We start from the raw sequence: 18858 nt of genomic DNA on the forward strand, positions 1-18858 counted from the left end.
GATGGGGAATGGTCAGCTTCTCTCTGACTCTGTCCCATTGGCCAGAATAACTCAGCTGGTGAAAAGGGAGAAATATATGGCTGACACAGATTACTTCATTCTTGGAGCAGTTGCAGTCCAGTCCCTAGTCTGCTCCATGGTCAGTGCAATGATGTACAAAAATTTGTATAGAAAATTTCTTACATATGCAAACTATGGATAAATCACAATCCAAACTGAATGAATGAACAAGTTAATGGTGATGTCTTTATGCACACCAACAGAGAGTTTCAGGCAGCTGAAAGAAAGAATGGAATTACAGATGTTAGACTTGAAATTAACCTTTAAGACTATATTTTGATAGTGACTAGCGCAGCAGGACCCCATGCAGGTTGGCAGCTATACATGTTACTATGATGTAAATATTAAAAAGTAATATTCAATCCCACACATTAAACTGTACTCTAGTTACTAAGTATAGTCTTCATAGCTGCTACATGTGTTGATATATAAATTCTTATCTTTTAAATTTTTAATCTTTCCTTCATTTATTTCTACACTAAAATAAAAGACCTCTTTGTCAGTTTTTCTTATCCTTATTCCACCATGTGAATACATCTCCATTTTTTAACTGACTTATATGCCCTGAATACACTTGATCTACTAAGGGCAGAATATGAACACATTTCCCACATGGTAACATCCGCAGTCTTAAACAACACATTCCTTTGTCTAACCAGAGAAGTTAGTGCTCTTCAAAACAGAGTAACCCTTCTTGGTGGAATTAAAGTTTAGACAAGAAAGGTAGCTTTGAAATTTTAATAACAATAATAATAATAATAATAATAATAAAGAGCTCTCTATGCCCATTTAATATTTTTTCTTCTCTTTTGAAAACTGTTACAGCAAGAATGTATCTAAAGCCCCAAATATGCACGGGAAAGAAAGACTAATTAAAATCACAAAATGAAGTCCTATTATGTTTTTACTCATAGTCTCTGCAGATCTATCTATATGGCCAACATAGCTTCTTCGGTTGTTGTTGCAATCCTTTTTCCAAGATCATCCATACTTGCATGTATGTTAGCATGTTCTGGGTGTGTTTTGGAGTAAACCAATTAATTCTGTCATAGTTGAAGACTGAATGGGATTCTGGGGTTAGTCTGCATGCCAGATTTTACTTCATTTGCCAGTCAGAGGCCTCTAAGACTATGCTGGCTGCCTTCAAATGTCCAACAGCCTCACACCAGTGTGTGCTCCCTTGCACCTCCAACACGTGTTACATTTAACCTTGGCACTAAGTCACAGTTGGGCTGTAACTTCATCTTGTTTCAAGTACTTTCAACTGAGAAAAGAAAAGTAAGCATTATAATATTACCCCACAGAGGTCCCAGAGGAGGTCCAAGTCAAGCACAATGCAGTACAAGTAAGACTCAATCAATGTAGAGAGTCCTGAACAATGTGGATGAAAGTCATGGGCTACATCAGCTGGCAAAGAGCGCAAGCAATGGGCAATGCTTGCTGTGCCGTCAGCAATGTACACCTAACTCCAACCTTCCTGGAGTCTAGGCATCCTGAGGAAAACGAAACCATTGTTTCTCTGATCCAAAATATGGTTCAGACCTCATGATGTTTGTCAAATAAATACAGTCTGGGTGATAGTGTTGCCATTCAGAGTACTTTCTGTCCTCCTTCTGAAATCTCAATTTAAATCAGAAATTTCAAAAAGGGATGGATTAAAGGAGGAGAATCAATAATATCTATAATTTTTCAGCTTCCTACAAATGCCAGTGGAGAAACTTACAAAAAAGACTCAGTTTTCTTTTACTGAAAGGCAAGTGAATTTTCCATTTTCACTTGCAAACTTTCTTGTGTGTCTAATCACATAGTACAATAGTAGAACTGTGAAAACAGAACTAAAAAAAAGAGGAAAAGTCCACAACATCAGCCTTTGTTATCTAGATACACTGTCAGCATTTCTTTTTCAGTATTTTATTTAATGACAGAATTTCTTTTCACTGGCATTATATAATGTTTGAAATATGGAGACTGGCCAAGGTCACTCCTTGATTGTGGAAGGCACATCCTATCTGCCAGATGATTTAATAGCTAATGAGATCATATTCCTATGTCTTCAACTGTTGCCGTCATGATTTTGCAAAAATGAAGTATGAAGTCCTTCCCGCATCTGGCATCTCTTTTGATGTGGATCTAACTGCTGAGGGACTGCTAACTGAACTGAATGTTTCAAGAAAGCCAATTTACTCAGCTGGTCGCAGAGCCTTTGACCTCAATAGTGGAACTTGGCAAATCAATGAATACACTTATGTTTAGTGTTCTGTCAAGAATTGTGAAAAAGCTCTGTAAACCATAGATCCTTCTGCAAAATACTAGTTTGTAGTTTAAACATTAGTCTTTCTTCAGAGGCCAATGAGGCTAGTTAATTAAGCCTGAGGGGTTATGAACTGTTGGCAGTTAATAAGTCATAAAATTCCTCCATAAAACAGGATGCTAGATTCCATCACTGAGGCAAGGAGTACAAAGAGCCGGTGTATAAATATCTAATTGTACAAAAGGACTGGGATTTCTCAATGACTGCTCATCTGGAGTCTCCAGGGCATGCTCGCTATGGTTTCCTGATTTTTAGAAGCCAGTTTAAAAAATGAGTGCATTAAAGAGTAATTTGCCTGAAAGTTCAGGAAGTATGGGGTGGTGAAGGGAGGGGGAAAGGGAAAGACAAAAGGAGGGCAAGGGAGAGGGAGAGAAACAGAGGGGGGGTGGTAAAAGAAAGCAGAACTGAGCTCTCTACACTGAGTTGGACATTATTACATTTGTCATCTGTTTTCTTTCTCCTTTAGGATGTTCACCATGGCAACGGTACACAGCAGGCTTTTTACGCTGACCCCAGCATCCTGTATGTTTCCCTCCATCGCTATGATGAAGGCAACTTCTTCCCCGGCAGTGGAGCCCCAAATGAGGTTAGGTTTATTTCTTTAGAGCCCCATTTTTATTTGTATCTTTCAGGTAATTGCGTTGCATGATTACCCCTAATTTTCTTGTCCTTCTCTGGTTCTTTAAATTACACCAGATTACCAAATAGTCCACTGGGAGCAGGGGACCAGTGGAGAACAAGTGCATAACCCAGAGCAGTCCTTGTCAAACAAGGCTGGGCTGATCTGACATGTTGTTTGATGTTTGTTTCTAAAGCACACTTGAGAATTCCTCCCCCCCTTTTCCTCCTCCTTTTTCCTCCTCTTCACTCCTTTTGGCATTTTATTCCTATTTTTCAGGTTGGAAGTGGCCCTGGTGAAGGGTATAACATAAATATTGCTTGGACAGGTGGCTTGGATCCTCCTATGGGCGATGTTGAGTATCTCACAGCATTCAGGTTGGTACCTTTTTCTTTTACAGTTATGAAAACTGGTTGTAGAACATAAGCACATGAATAAGAGCTAATGTAATCTTGAAAGACAGGAGAATGACCCATGGTGAAACTAACCTAATCCTAGTATCCCAGTGTACGAAAGCTTAGTAAATAATAAAAATGGATAATTTAATTATTGTGATCATCCACTCTGACTTGACAAAAAAAGAAGTCTAGTGATTTAATCAGTCACTCATTTAATCATTATTATATCATGCCAGTAAAATGACTTTGAGCTTGCTCACTTCTCTACCTACAAAATTTAAATGTAAGCATTTATACCAGGCAGAAGAAAATTACTGCTCACATCCACACTGACTGCAGTTGCATGCAAGTAGAGCAGATAGAGAGCAATGTGAAGTATGGTCTGAATCCAGCGTTCTTCATTCACTTAAAAGTCTCATCGTGATGCTCACAGATTTGACCAATTGGATTTTACTATGAATGGCAGTGAAGGGTTATTTACTTAAAATCAAATAATTGTAAAATGTCTCAGTAAGAATGATAGGAAATGTTGCATGCTGTATTTCTCTTTGCTTTTAATAGCTCATTCTAAATGAAATTTTATTCTTTCATAGGTGATGCATCATAATCTTTAGTCTTATTTTCATGGGACCAGAGGAGATAAAAACAGTTTAAAACACACTCTTTTAGACTTTCAGTAGTCCTGTCTTACATACACAATTTCCTTTCATTGTAAAGCAGTCCAGTGGAAGAGTTTAGTGGGCACTCACCTCTCAAGATCGGGCAAATGCTACGTGTTCGAAAAGATGTTTCATTTAGTGGAAACTGATATGCAAGAAAGGCAATGAGACAACTAATGTGTATCTCCAATCACTTTCAAGACTTCTAGTTTCAAGTAGTGCATTTACCTTACATAGCTTTTGACTATATTCTATTGAAAATACATCACAAAAAGTATAAAACTATTATTTTTTTTCTGAAGCACTCCTGTGCAGTCCATGAAATAATATGCAGAGGACCTGTTAAACAACACACCTGAATTCAAAGTCTAAGCCCTAGACACAGAAATAGCCTTACACATTCACAATATCACACTGTTATTGTGGAAAAGGTTTTGATTTTATTTACAACATTTGTCTGTATTTAAAGAATCTAAACAAGTAGTCAGTGGCAAGCTCCAAATTTTCTATACCTCGGTATTGCCTCAAGCTCATTCCAAGATCTGCCTTATTCTTTGACGAGATTTTACAGAAGTTAGGGTACTGGATGGTTCAAATCACTAGTATTAGTGTCTGATACTAATATATCTGGTATGATCACCCCAAAATTCTTGGTTTGGATCCAACCTGTTCCAATAATGATATAGGTAATGTGGCCATCTAATACTGTGGAGAATGGTGGTCCCAGCTTACTGAACAGAAGACTCACATAACCGAGACTGCAACCATAATTGGTATGCCTGCCATCCTGACAACAAAATCCTGGGCTTAATACTACCTTTTCAAATGTGTACTTTGCAGTTCTAGTTTAAGGCACACTAGTAAATAGTTTGGAGTACCTATTACTCTGCTTCAGAGTTAGAAGGAATTTCAATCTCTGTGCCTGAGCAAAGCAGCACTATTCAGGAAAATAAAATTCATGTAAGCTACTACACACTGACTAATCATTTACAGACATACCACTAAAATAAATGTGTAATTATATAATTTTTTTAATACAGATAATTTCAAAGTAAAGTTTGGGATCTCCCTTAAAAGAATTGCTGATGGTGCAAGATTTAATGCTGCTGTTTTAAACGCATCCATTTAACCTTGAGATTAATGTTGTGATTAATGTGAAGGTTATACATTGTGTTACATAGTTAATTGCTTTTTTTTTTTAAGAAATATAGTGCTGTTGACTGATTACAATAGATACTGCTGTTTTCCTTTTCTCCAAAAGAGTAAGAATGACAGGAAATGTTTCCCTACACCCTAAGCCCCTTTTTGCCTGTGCACAGTCTTTGTGCCCTCTGTAGGGCTTATTGATATGGGTTTGGGTGGGGATCAATGAAGCAAATGGCATGGAACTTCGAAGGGTGAATACAAAAATCTGTGCATTATGTAGGATAGACCAAGTAGCTATTTTCTATGGATCTGATCTGAATGGTAGGTAAATTTACAAATCCTGGTAAAGAGACACTTAATCTGTGGTTCAGAATCTATCCCTGCTGTTATCCAAAATGTCACAAATTATGTAGCCTGCATTCTCAGTTTGGCCAGGACAGAATTGTGAGACAGTATTCAGGAAAGAGAGATCCACAGTTCAGTCCTTTAGCCATAGATGGAAAGGAAGGTACAGTCTTGGAGAAAATCAATAGAAGAGTTGCTAAAAACCCCAGCAAGTCAGCTGTTGTTCTGGGGTTTTGACCTGTAACATGTTAGTTGTTAAGAAAATAAACAGTGAGTTTTGTAGATAGGAAAATGGGCTTGATTTTTATTTCAGATAAATTGATTTTAGAAACAAAGTTACAGAGAAGATCCTAACTAAGGGGTGGGGAAAATGTTGGACATCCTCAATTTTAAGAGAAAAATAAGGGATAAAATGGAGAGATTTTCCTTTATACCCACTCCCCAGTAGACAGAGAGGTTATGCAGTATTCAATCCCCAGCGAAGGCAGGAGAGGGTGTTGGTGAAGGTCCTCTCCAAAACCAAGGTGTGAATAAATTTGCAGATGGGTGGAGCCTGTTTAGAGAGAAGCCAAAGCTTCCTGCTTTCTGGCTGCCTCAAGAGCCTAATCCTTTGAGTTCTTAGGAACTGAGAAATTTGCATTAAAATCATCTAAAGCTCCCTAGGGGGGTACATATAACCTTCACTTTCTCACCAGCAGAGTCCTACTTTCTTCATAAAATTGCACCAAGCACATACTTGAAGTGTCAACAGACATGACACTAGGTAGCTCGTTACTGCTTGATTGACTGTCAAATTTCACAGCAGAGATCCTTCTGAATGATAATGTCAACAGAAATAGAGACCAAGGCTTTTTTCTGCCTCCAGAGTTTTGCCCATAATCAGGTATTGTATATGACGATGTATCTGATATCAGGTATAGGTTCTTAAGCCAGAATCTATTTGTAGAACAGTATAAGCATTTACAGGCACATACATATACATGCAAGTAGCTAAATATCAGTTATTTTCCATTGCATAAATCACTAGATAAATCTATTTTAAGTAAATCTTGTTGGGAGTGAATGAGATTACACCTTACTCTTCCTCCAAACTGTCCAAGAAAATATTTCTATTTCTTCAGGAAAAAGCAACTTTCATGTGTAAAAATGCAGAAAATTTGAAGATGAGTTAGAGGCATAACACAGAATAATCACTTCAAAGGCATGCTGAGTGAGTGGCTCCAGTGGGACTCAAGTGGGAGACAGGAAAAAATACAGTGCTGGTTTGTGTCTGCCATTTTGATTTCAGTGCTATATGAGGAGTCTTTATCGTATTTTTAAACTAACTCTTTCTAGTGCAAAATCAAATTTAAATGGCTGTAGCTGGTTTGAAGATGAAGACTGCTCTTTCATGCATAAACCAATAAGTTTTCCTTTCCATTTCTTTCCCATTTCTACTAAGAAAATATGTTTGCTTATGTTAACTACAAGGAGGTAGTAGAAAATGTAGGAGAGAGAAGTTTCTGTAGAATGGAACAGTACAGTAATCAAATCAGTATACCTTTTAATTTTGCCAGAAGAGTTTTGTTTGATGTTTACCATAGTTAAGCAACCGGTCTAGCTACAAAAAATCCTTGCAATAATGTCCTTTTTCTAAAGGGTAGGCATCTCTTTCCCTATGATAACAAAAACACACAGCTCTTTTCCATTATTCTCAAGGTATCTTTCCCTCCAGAGTTTTGTTTCATCATTTACTTCCACCTATTCAGGTTAAATTTGGTTTAATCTCTTTGAAAGCAATAGAATATGGTGGCTATTTTCTAAGAGGATGATTCTACACTCGAGTTTATGAGGATGTAACCCACTCTCTTCTGCCAATAGTTATAGAAAAAATAAGAGCAACAGTCAACTACTAGTGTTCAAATAATTATTCTCATAAGCTCCACATTATACCACATGTGGTCAGTAAAGGAGGCAGCAGACAGAGGCTTAGGTCTGTGTTGTACATGCACATATGTATATGTATGTACTTGGAGTTTACAGAGGACAGGAGAGATGTGTTTCCGTAAAGCAGAATATAGAAAATGCAGGAGGCAGCGGAAACAAATATAAGGATTCAGAAGAGTTAGGGAGAAGCAAGAGACAGAAGGAAACTGGGGCGTGCCTTCCAACTGCTTTGCACTGCTTTTATTCAACAAAGCAGCTGTAAATTTAGCCTAACCAGCCACTATGCTCTGGCTGCTTTGCTCTACTCCAGAGTAGCATAAAACAGCTACAGCATATCAAGGAACCTGGCCATAAAAGCTTTCATAAAATGAAACGTGTGTGTGTGTGTGTGTGTGTGTGTGTGTGTTTCTTGGAATGATTAGAAATAGCCCATGATAATATTATCTTTGAGTTCAATTTTTAGTAGTCACATGTACGATTTTAATTTGACAAGGTGACCAAATTCAGAAGACATAAGTGACATTAAGGCAGAATTAAGGATGAACTATATCCACAATTTAATTTAAAATACAGCACAAAATTTATAATTACCCCAAAATAATAATTTTAAACAGGTAATTCAAAATTAAAATCATATTTGAAACCACGTAGGTTAAAGTGTAAAAATGAAAGAAAATTAAGGTGTGCAGAAAATCTTCACTCTGTCTTACAGTTCTCAGTGCTTGTTTTGGGAGAAAATAAATATGTTTAAAATTCTGTATTCTAATATCTGATCAAAAATATTAAGAAATATTCATTGGAATCTTGTGGCCTTACAAGGCAAAGTTAAGGTTATTCGAGAGATTATGTTGATGTATACCAACCCTTTTTTTTGTCTTATTTTTGTATTTCCTAATCTGATGACATCTAATTTTGATATTTCAAATTAAAAACTTTGTAAATGTATTTTTGTTGCTTTTCAAATATATTCTCCTTGTTAACTCTGTTTCAGCATAGGTACTACAAATTTTTTTGACTTTTTAGATTATAATTTCATACATAAACCTTAAAAATACCACTCAGAGAAAGTATGTCTATGTTTTCCTTATGATTTTTCATATAAGTATACATAAATAGTATATATTTGTATATATTAATTTAGTTTTCCAGTAAATTTTATAACTTTTTGTTCACTGAGGAATTGGAGAAAACAACTTTAATAAGTTTTGTGTATCTTGTTGGTATTGAGTTTCATGGTCATAGTATGCGTGTCTGAAAAACAAAAATTCTTTGTTTTAGCTCAAATCACTAGTCTTTCACCTTTGTTAAACATCCATTTGTTCATGTACTACATGTGTAGATGAAGTGTACATTCTTGCCTATGGATATTTATTATTTTAAATACATTTACATTATCTGCGTTATTTCCTTTCCTATTTTTCTTCTCTCAAAATACAGTATTTCTGGCCTTTTCAATCTCTCTTCATTTAGGAATGTGTCCAGTTGCCAAATCTTCTTAATTGCTCATCTCTGAAGCTCTGCTATTTTCTAGAAATGAGCTAAATACACCACATGAGGGCGAACCATCGATTTATATTATTTTTAATATTATTATGGCTTTCTTTGACATCACTCTTCTGCAATATTGTATAAATCTCTGACTGGGTAGAAACCTTGGTTTCTTATAAACATAACAAAAGAATGTAGGAGACAAAAATCAACATTTTTCCTAGCTGTACCTAACTATTTACAGTGAGTCATAGAACAATGGTATGTTGTGATAATGTGTAATGAATTCCACCAAGAATAGCTTTTGAGAAAAAAAGTTCTTTTAAATGATAATTCTAAATACCCATAACTTCATGCTATTATTTTTTATGGCTATAATGTCCAGAGGCTGCTGCTGAGGCTATATTATGCTAGACTGGATCTAGAAAATATGCTAAGACTCAGTTTCTGATTCAAGTGTGAAGAGATAAAAGGACAAAGGTGTGGGAGAGGAAATAAAAAAGCCGAGTTAGCCGCTCAGACTCCTGAGTCAATACAAGAACTAGAAGCAGACAGAACTAACATCTTCAAAACTTTAATCTATTGTGTTATCAGTGAACTCCATTAGCAATGGCCTCAGTCTAGCAAATGCCATGTTTATCTTTACTAATGGAAATCAATTATTTATTTCTCAATATTTTGCTTTACAATAACTGGTAAAGATTATCCCAGCTATTGTTATCTCTCCTGACTGTTTGCTGACAGCAATGTGTTCAGCATTTCACTGTGTAAAGAGGAAGGCAGAATCTCTAAGTCATATCTATGAGAGGCAGATAATGATTTACCCCAATGTAGATGGACATTATTGAGAGTGCTAACTATCCGCAATCATTCTGCATTGTCATGGGCATAGTACTGCTTTTATGAAGAAAAATATAGCTGAACAGAACAGAGTCATGGAAGCTCTAGGAAATCTATACAATGGTTTCCGTATGGATGTATATAGTTTGCTTTCAGTCACCCATAGCATTCTGCAGCCATAAGTTATAATTTCAATCAGGTTTTCATTTCTGATTTTGTCCACTTCTTCCAAGTGTCTTTAAAAGGTGAGCATTTCAATCAGAGATGTCTTTCTTTTCCTTTCTGCTGTAGAAAATGTCTTAGGAGAATTCAAAGAAAGGTACACCAAACAGCTATAAAAAGATGACTTAAGAATGCCTGAGCAGTTCCTTTTGAAGAAGTCTGAAGAAGGTAGAATTTTGCTTGGAATAATATTTTTTAAATCTGCTTAGACTATAAGTTTCATACGTAAATATTCAATATTCCTGAGGATTTGTGGCTTTTGAGTATTTTTTTTTGAGTGTGGTGGGGGAGGTTTTGTAATAATGGTAAATTTTCATGCTTTTTTTCTTGTTTCTTGACAAATGTTCTGAGCATTCAGATGATTAGTATCATGGGGATAGGGACAGAGTCCTTAGGAAATGGACAAGCAGAGTTAAAAGCATTTGAAACGCTGGTATAAACAGCTTTTCAACATTTTGTTATACTTCAAAGTTCACCATAAAACTAAAACTGGCAACACTGTTTATAACCTGTGACCTCTTGTTCTTCTTACTTGTTTATTTTTATTTGGAAAATCTAACTTCTTCTCACCAAACTACCCTAAATTTTCACCTTTACTGTACCAGGATTTTTAAAACTGTGTATGACGCTCCTTTCATTCACTGGAACTACAGAAATGAAACCTTTCATTACAGAAATTAATTAGTGTCAGCTTACTTTTCTACAGATGCACAGTTTCTTTTATTGACATGGCAGAGTAGGGGGTGGAGGAGAAAGGATAATAAAATATGGCATGTGTCAGGTTTATGTGGTTCAGGTTAAAAACTATTTGATTAAAACCCCAAGCCATACATGGTCTGTAGTTTCAAAGTACTGAAAAGTACCTGAGCTCTGTTCCGATATAACCGTTTTCCAATTTTTGTCAAGCCAGAAAGATGAAAGAATAGAGTTGTATGGATAAAGAATTGCCATATTGTCAAATACTTTGGTAGAAAGCTGAGAAATATCGCCAGAAACGTCCTGGAAGAAATTAAACAGCAGCAAGGGTACAGAAGATATTTTTATCCTAAAAGTCAAAATATCTGCGGCATTTTGATGGAGATAAATTTCAGGTCTGAATTAAAAGTCCTACAGCAACACTGAGCGATTGTATAGATGTCCAGCCCCAATTTAAATTTTGTTGCTTTATAATAACTTTTGAGAACTACACTGTAGCCTGTAAAAAATATCCACATGTTCTCTGCTGGAACAGCTCCAGACTGTAACAGAACCACTAGATTGCACCCTGGTGCTTTATGTATTGTTTAATTGTTTTCCTTTGGTGGATATTTTTATTAAAAGCCCATTATCCAGAATCAGACAGAAGTGTTGTTTCAAGAACAGCAGAAACAGAGGCCTTTCAGCTACACAGTTCTTATTCATGCTTTCTTTAGCCAGCTTAGCTAATGAGACCTCCACTATTCTTCTTTTAATAATTAAAGAAGAAAAAGAAATGGAAGTTTTTATTTTGCTCCTTTCAAACCTAAGCAGGATTGCAAAGAAGTATTGTGAGGTTCTGTGTGTGCTCATGCACCTGTGTCTCAGTGTAGGTTTGTGTGGATACCTCCAGGGCATGCCTGTGCTTATAGATGTTCTCATGCTTTTGCACTAATAACTCCTTGGAGATATTTTTTAATACTAATGATTTTGTGTACCTGTGCTACACTTTGCCCATAAAGTAATTGAACGAAAGGAATAAGTATTTTTTGTAGAAAATATATTCTAGCAAATAAAGCTCCAGTAATTCTGAAGAAAAATAGAAAAATCTGGCAAGAGTCAGGTTTTGAAATCCTGAATTATGCTGAATAGCACTGTTCTCAGTGCTGCAAGATCTTATGAGGTTTCTTGTTACTGGATATTTTTGGAGCCCAAACTCTGAGTATTTTATTACTTCTTAAAGTCAGCTTTTAGTCTTGTGGAGAGATGTTTGAAACTATGAAAACATGTATGTCTCAAAAATAGATATCTAATGAAAAAGTTCAGGGAGGTCTATGACTCATGATTATGTGGCATTAGCAGTACTGCATGAGCCACAAGTAATCCCATTAAATCAATGCAGCTTCTTGAAGAATAAGTTGTTACCCAGTGTGAGGGAATCCATCAGACTTCAAACTCCTAGCCGTTAATTGTTTCTTACAGGCAGTATAAGAAAAATGCTCAGTCGTAGGGTGACTTACCATGTTTGGCATATTTGTATATTTTTTCATGCAAATTGGGTCTTTATCCTGCGATCACATATACTAGGGTCAGGATTTAGAAGTAAATCAATTATTTGTGTCATTAGCTAATGCAGGTCTCAGTTCTGCACACCAGCCTAATATATGGCTAAGATATAGCGTTGTTACTTATACAAAATGGTAGCTTCTTGCAAAAGTCATTGTTAAAAGAGTTTGTGAAAGCAGAGGCTCTTCACCAAGTAAATGTGATGGATCTCATCTTAGATACTGTGACTGCGTTTAACCTAATTAAGCAATCAAATCTTTACGATTATATACAAGCACTTTCATGAGTTGTTATGCCATGAAACAAAACCAGCTTTTGAAGTATTTCATTAGCTGATTCATATATTTACCTACCACAAGCATTCTGGACATATTTATATCAGGTGTTAAAATAAAGTTATCAAAATTATTAATTTATAAAAAATTCATGAAAAATGAAACAAAAAAATTACAGCATAGTATAAACCAGGTTGAAAATAGCTATATCTAGGATGCGTTTCTCCTGTGTCCTGCATAGGAGTGCACATGCATATCAGATGATATAAGGTGGAGGGCTGAAGGGAAGATGCAGTTTATTTGGTTCCTTTCTCCCTGCCAGTAAACTGATTGGTCTCTGCTGCTTTCTCCCTCCTGTGCAGGGTGTCCGTTACTAAGTAGAGATGACTAAAGACGGCAGTTCCAGTAAGTAGCAACTGTCCGTGGTTTTGACATGTGATATTCTTCTACAGGGGAACAAAACCAAAGCTATTTGAAAGTTTCCAAGAAAACAACTAAGTGTTTGTTTCAAACCCTTTTGTGACAATGTTCATCTCTAGCCTCATGGTGAGGACATCACTCTAAGAAGCAAAAAAACCTTAAGTGAAAAATCCCATCCCTGAATGATTGAAAACAATTTCTTGTTCCCTATTCTTACGAATGAACCTGACCTCATCACATCTGAAGTTAATGCCTTTGCTGTCAGACTATTTGGAATAATTTTTTTCCACTCACTCTTAAAAGAAGCCTCCCTCTGAAAAATATCAAAGTGATGTACCTCTACAAAAAGATTATGTTTTAGTAAAACAGTACATTTCTCAAAAAAGTTACAGTTCTAATCCTGCATTATTAGGCTGATGGGAGACCGGGGGCTAGTTATCTCCCTATCCAATCCAACCCTCCTACCTCACCAATCAAGATGTTTACAGATTATGAAATTATTGTTGTTAAACCTTTGCAAGTGCTTCAATTCCTGTGTCACTGGGACTTCTCACTCCTCACGCTTTATTAACATCTGCTTCACTGCCTATGTGATGAACTCTCTATGGAAACTGATTCCCCTTGGATCTGAAAATAACAATTTATTATCTGCTCATTTACCTCACTTTGTTCTACAAAGAAAAAGTATTTCAAAAGGTTGCCCATTGTTTTCAATATAATTCTTGTTAGAAACAGCAAGCAAAGCCAGCAAAAGAAATGTAACAGCTTAAAGACCCTGTGATTTCCAACTGATTGAGAAGGCAGTGATTTCATTCTCACTGTAATATCATCTGGGCCACTGCTAAGAACTATTAGCTGCCCCTGAAAATGAAAACATGCCGTGGATGAGCATTCTTGAGTTAATTTTGACTTGCTCTGTGTCAAGTTCAGTCATTGGCCCCTATGTAAAAAATCACTGAAGAAACCCAGAAATTTTTATGCTGGTTTTTTTCGTCTTGCAAAGTGAATTTGAGAACTTCAAAGTTTTGGAAATACTTTTCCAATAGTATCAAATAGTAGAAATAATTTTTCAATACTGAAAATACTGCCCCCTCCCCTTTTCCTTTCACATTTCTCTCTTGAGGTCATAATTTGATCATTCACCAAATTCTTTACAGTAGCCCTAACTCCCCTTTTCCTCCCACAGCTCTGTCCTATGGCTCTGATCACAAAGTTGCTCCTCATTTGTTCTTCTTTTCAAACTCCTTTGCTTGGAACCAGGGCCTCATTCTTTTTCATCTTCTGATCTACCTGGGATATAAGCTTTTCTCTTCCCTTATTCATCTATTTAACCTCTCATTCCCCTCACAAGAGGCTCTTGTCCCTTGTGATACAATCAAGTTTCATTGAAAAGAAAAAGTGCTGTTAAGCTCTCTCTCTATCATCTTCTCTCCTTTCTCCATCTCTATCCCCAAGTCCATTGAGTGTACAGATTGCTGTCTGTCCTCTGGTTCAGGTCTAGACCTTCTCCAAAATAGCATCTCAGCCTTCTTTTCCTCTGAAACCATTCTTAGCATAAACCCCTCCTAGCCCATAGCTCAGAGTCTATATTTCACCCTCATTTTCCTTGGCCTGTGTGTCATCCACTTTTATTGACCCTGATGGTCTTTGTCTTGAAAATTCATCCTTCCCTGGCTTCCATATTCAGTAATCCCTGGCCTCCACTCAACATTTCAAGTAGCTCTTTTAACTTGCCTTTTGGAAGAATCAACGTTTTCCTCCTTGAGCTTTCTTCAGTGATTCCATGGCATTCTGCTTTTGGCCTTGGTCCCTCCTCCTCCTCCTCCTTTGTGTCTGTCTAGAGGACAGTTCATCCACAATACAAATCCAAGTATTGTTTGTCAGTCAATTACTCCTCTGTTCTAGGTATGTGTCCTCTGTGCATCATGAAAATTTATAGTAACTTTATGATATACTAATTAAGGAAATCTGACTTTAGTTCAAGCTCAACCTTACCAAACTTCTATCCCCAAGCCATTCCTACTGCCACTCTCTATAGGCAAAACCATCTTTCTGTCTGTCAGACAGACAAGTTCTTGTGTTACCTTTGACCTTCTCTGTTGGAAGTCACAACCCATCAATGTCTAAATTTTGCAAATTCTTTCTGTAGCATGTCTGGAAATACAGAATATACTACCATTCCAACCAGCTAAAGTGATTTCTAAGCTTTTGCAATTTTATTATTGCAATGTCATTCTCAGAATGCTGCTATGATTTTCATTTTCCAAATCATAATACCAGGTACAGGTTTTCTGCTTTTTCTGGTGATAATGTTTGTACATGCAGGGTATTGTCATAAACAGTTACAAAACTACTTTGTTAGCCTCCTTGAAATCTTTTTTTACATTTCTATTTTGCTGTATTGCCTCCCACAAAACTGGACAGTAGTTGAATTCCTATACTGCTAAGATTTCTTCTAATATTCTAGCTTGTACAGCTTCTGCCTGTGTCTCCCCAAGTCCCCACAGAGTATATAGACAGGAGCCATCTTTTTCTTCCTTCTTTGCAGTGTCTTATGCAATGGGGTTTTGGTTCATGACAGTACCTCCAATGCATTGTAGTAATATAAATATGTTTGTTATTATTAAGGATAATAGTAAGATGTAAGGAGTTAAAAGGTTAATTTGGGAGGTAAGTTGTTCCTCTCCCCATCACATTGCATGAGAGGTACACACCCCCAATACTGGTGACAGTGGCTGCATGTAAGACATGGGGTCACATGAGCTGGTACACTGGCTGGGACCAAGGCTAGAATCAGGTCGTCTGCTCTGAGGCAAAAGGGAGTGTCTTCCCAGGACTTGAAAGAGGGAGATGGAGGGATTGAGTCCTCTAGCCCAGATGAGAGACATGGAGTTCTTTGTCTTTTATGCAAATTTTAATGACTAGAATTTATTTGGGACATGGCGACATGGACCTGTGTTCTGGAACTCTTCTTTGTCAACTGAAACATAAGTATGCTACTGGTAGGATTCAGTCCTTCCCCAAACTGGCTTTGGAAGTGTGATCCACCCTCTGTCCATCTGTCTCAAGAGCACAGATATCACTCAGTATCACTTCCGCAGCATCTACGATCTCATTAAGCCCATGAGCATACGTATCTTGTTGACATCTGATGAAACATGATGATTATCAACAAAATGTAGGGCCTGTTGTACACTGTATCACTTCAAACACAATGAGGTTATTAAGGCTTAATTACAAAAGAAACAGTATACATGTTTTGCAAACTTGTAGAATGTCACTTGCAGAAGTTAAGCAAGATATAAGAGTTTCCTAAGTTTCTATTATAGTTTTATTTCCAGCAGTATTCTTTGACAAACTAAATAAATTACTGCATGTATTGGACCTCTGAGGCTTGGGGCAAAGAATGGAAAAATTATTTACAAAAGCTTGAAAATATTTAATCACTAGAGGCAGGGGGCAACTGTGTTTTAATTAGCAGTTCCTCAGGCCATTGGCTGGCTGGAGGCTTTCTCAAACAACCACACAAACGCACTGAATAGCTGTTTGCCAGCCTTAGGGTCAGGCCTGAGATGAAACAGATAAGATAATTGGCTCTAATGAAATCCAGAAGGCCTTGGCTTTCTTGTTTGAGCTTGGATTTGAAAAGTGCGTGTGGAAGTGAGGCTTAATTCAAACCAGTCCTGAACTAGGCCCGTTTTTCAGTGACTTTGATATTGTTTGAAGTTCTGAAAGTGTTCGCCACACCACTAGCCTGCTGGGCTGGGCCTCCCCGGTCACCTTAATTACTGAGCTTTATTGCTGACTTTACTACACAGGAAAGGAGCCATTATATGTTCCATCAACATCAGCTCTCCTCAGATTGGAGGAAAGGGCAGGGTGAAAGGCCACTGTAGGAAGGCAAAAACTTCACTTTGAGGTAGTCAGATCATTTACCCGTGTTAAATTTCACTATGCTATGTGTGTACATTCCTCACAACACAGAAGCCAAATTTCCATATTTTTTTTTAGCAAGTGATTACTTTTCAAAACATTTTGTTTGTGTCTGATTAGCAGAAGGGGACATTTATTCTTAGAGGTGGAAAGAAGGCAAATTGTAACAAATGCCTAATTAATCATCACAGGGGAAAGAAATCTAGTTAAAATCTGTAATAAAGAGAAATTGTTCTTAATGCTTCTTTGAAGTGGGAATAAGTGAGGAAACCCCTATGGTGTGTTTGCAGACCTGACACCCTACAGAACTGACTCCTTACAGCCAGCCTGATATCTTGAGGGTAACTTGTAATGTGCTCTCCAAAACCAGAAAGGCTCCTGTGAAATACTGTAAGGACAAGCAACAACTGAGGTATTTTAGCAATGTTAGTTGTGAGTTATTCTCTTCATGATAATTACTTTCAGAGTTTGGTCCTAATCTCTTTAGCTGCTCCAGCTGGTGGTGCTGCTGGAAAAAAAAGCTGAACTTGTGTGCATGAATGCGTTTTCAGATCTAGACACTCTATATCAGGAGAGACGTCTCTCAGTCTTCAAGATCCAGTGTCTGGGGCCACGGAGGTCCCTGTGAAGACTGCTGTCAGGAAACCTGGGACAGATCCTGCAAATGCTTAAACATGTGGCAGAATATATTTACATGTTAACTCATTATTAAGTCAATCAGACTACTAGCCTGAGTAAAGTTACACATGTGTATTTATGTTTGTAGGATTGGGCCTCCCGAGACTAATGAAAGTGTATAATATTGGCCGATTTGGGCCAGATCCCATATTACTAACACTAGCACATAATAAAAGAAATATTGATGAATATTACTTTCTAGTGGAACTGAAACTGTGAAGTTCAGATCAAGACACAAAACTTTTCTCCATGAGCTTGGGAGGCAAATTAAAAAGGACTGAAAAATCAGTTCTGTTGCTGTCTACTCTGTGAGCATTTTATTTTGTTTTTGTTTTTGTTTTTGTTTTATTTTCTTTGTGTTTGGGGTTTTTTTTTCATGTAGCTAGTATTTCTGTTTTTCTTAAAAGCTTAAAAATGTCTTGGATTCCTTCATAAAAATTAGAAACGTCACAAAGCTACATTCTGCAGAGTATTCAGCCCTTTCCTTAAGGCAACACTGTTTCACAAAGAAGGCTTCTGTAATTCAAGCTAGTTCCACCTTATTTTATTTTATAAATAATATATATACTATAATGCAAATTTTATGTATGTATAGCCGAAGATTTTTTAACACAAAGGACTTCTATTTAAGAAGTCTGAAGGCTTCTTGTTTTTCTTCCCTTTCATATGGCCTGTCATTTTAACATGTTTTATGTTAGTAGAATAGCAAATTGGTTATATGCTTTAAAGAGAAGCAGCAGGTTTCAATATTTTTATCAACATTTTGTGAAATTTTAACCTGTTAAACTCATAGCCAGCTTCACAGGGAGCTAGTTATATCTTGATGCGTATTTTATTAGCACTAATGAATCTCTCTCTGAGCTGAGAAAATATCTTTTGAAATCATCATAATTCATTACAATTATCAGAAAACAATAATATCCCTTCTAATAGAAAAGGTTGTTTTGTGAGAAAATAGTGGTGTAGGTGTCATAGTGTGAGAATGTGAGAGTTCCTATAAGCAATATTTCCAGATGGGCAGATGTTCTGCTCTTTATTAAACAGAAGATTTTGTTTGCTCTCATTTTTTATAACTAAATAATAAGACACAAACTTCCTTTTTGATAGCATGCTTCCTAAGAGGTAGTTTGGGCTGCTAATGTTGTAAATCATAATACTTGTCTGATTGTACTTTCAGCTACATTCACATTTTGTAGAGGCTAATGTGATTTAGAGGAGCGTATATGATGATGATATAATATTATAGTATAATGGAAAAGATTTACTGACTAGGAGAAGTGAGATTATATAATCTATT

The 18858-nt window shown here is 36.7% G+C and overlaps 1 protein-coding gene across 1 annotated transcript in view; it reads left to right on the top strand.

Moving 5' to 3' along the window:
• Positions 1-18858, top strand: part of HDAC9 (histone deacetylase 9) — a 491076-nt gene that overhangs the window by 395232 nt on the left and 76986 nt on the right. The window contains exons 21-22 of the mRNA XM_075050402.1: positions 2838-2957; positions 3270-3367. Of these exons, the coding sequence (XP_074906503.1) occupies positions 2838-2957; positions 3270-3367 (218 nt within the window). The remainder of the gene's footprint in view (positions 1-2837; positions 2958-3269; positions 3368-18858) is intronic.

This window comes from Buteo buteo, chromosome 2 (genome assembly GCF_964188355.1).
Source record: "Buteo buteo chromosome 2, bButBut1.hap1.1, whole genome shotgun sequence".
Lineage (NCBI taxonomy): Eukaryota > Metazoa > Chordata > Aves > Accipitriformes > Accipitridae > Buteo > Buteo buteo.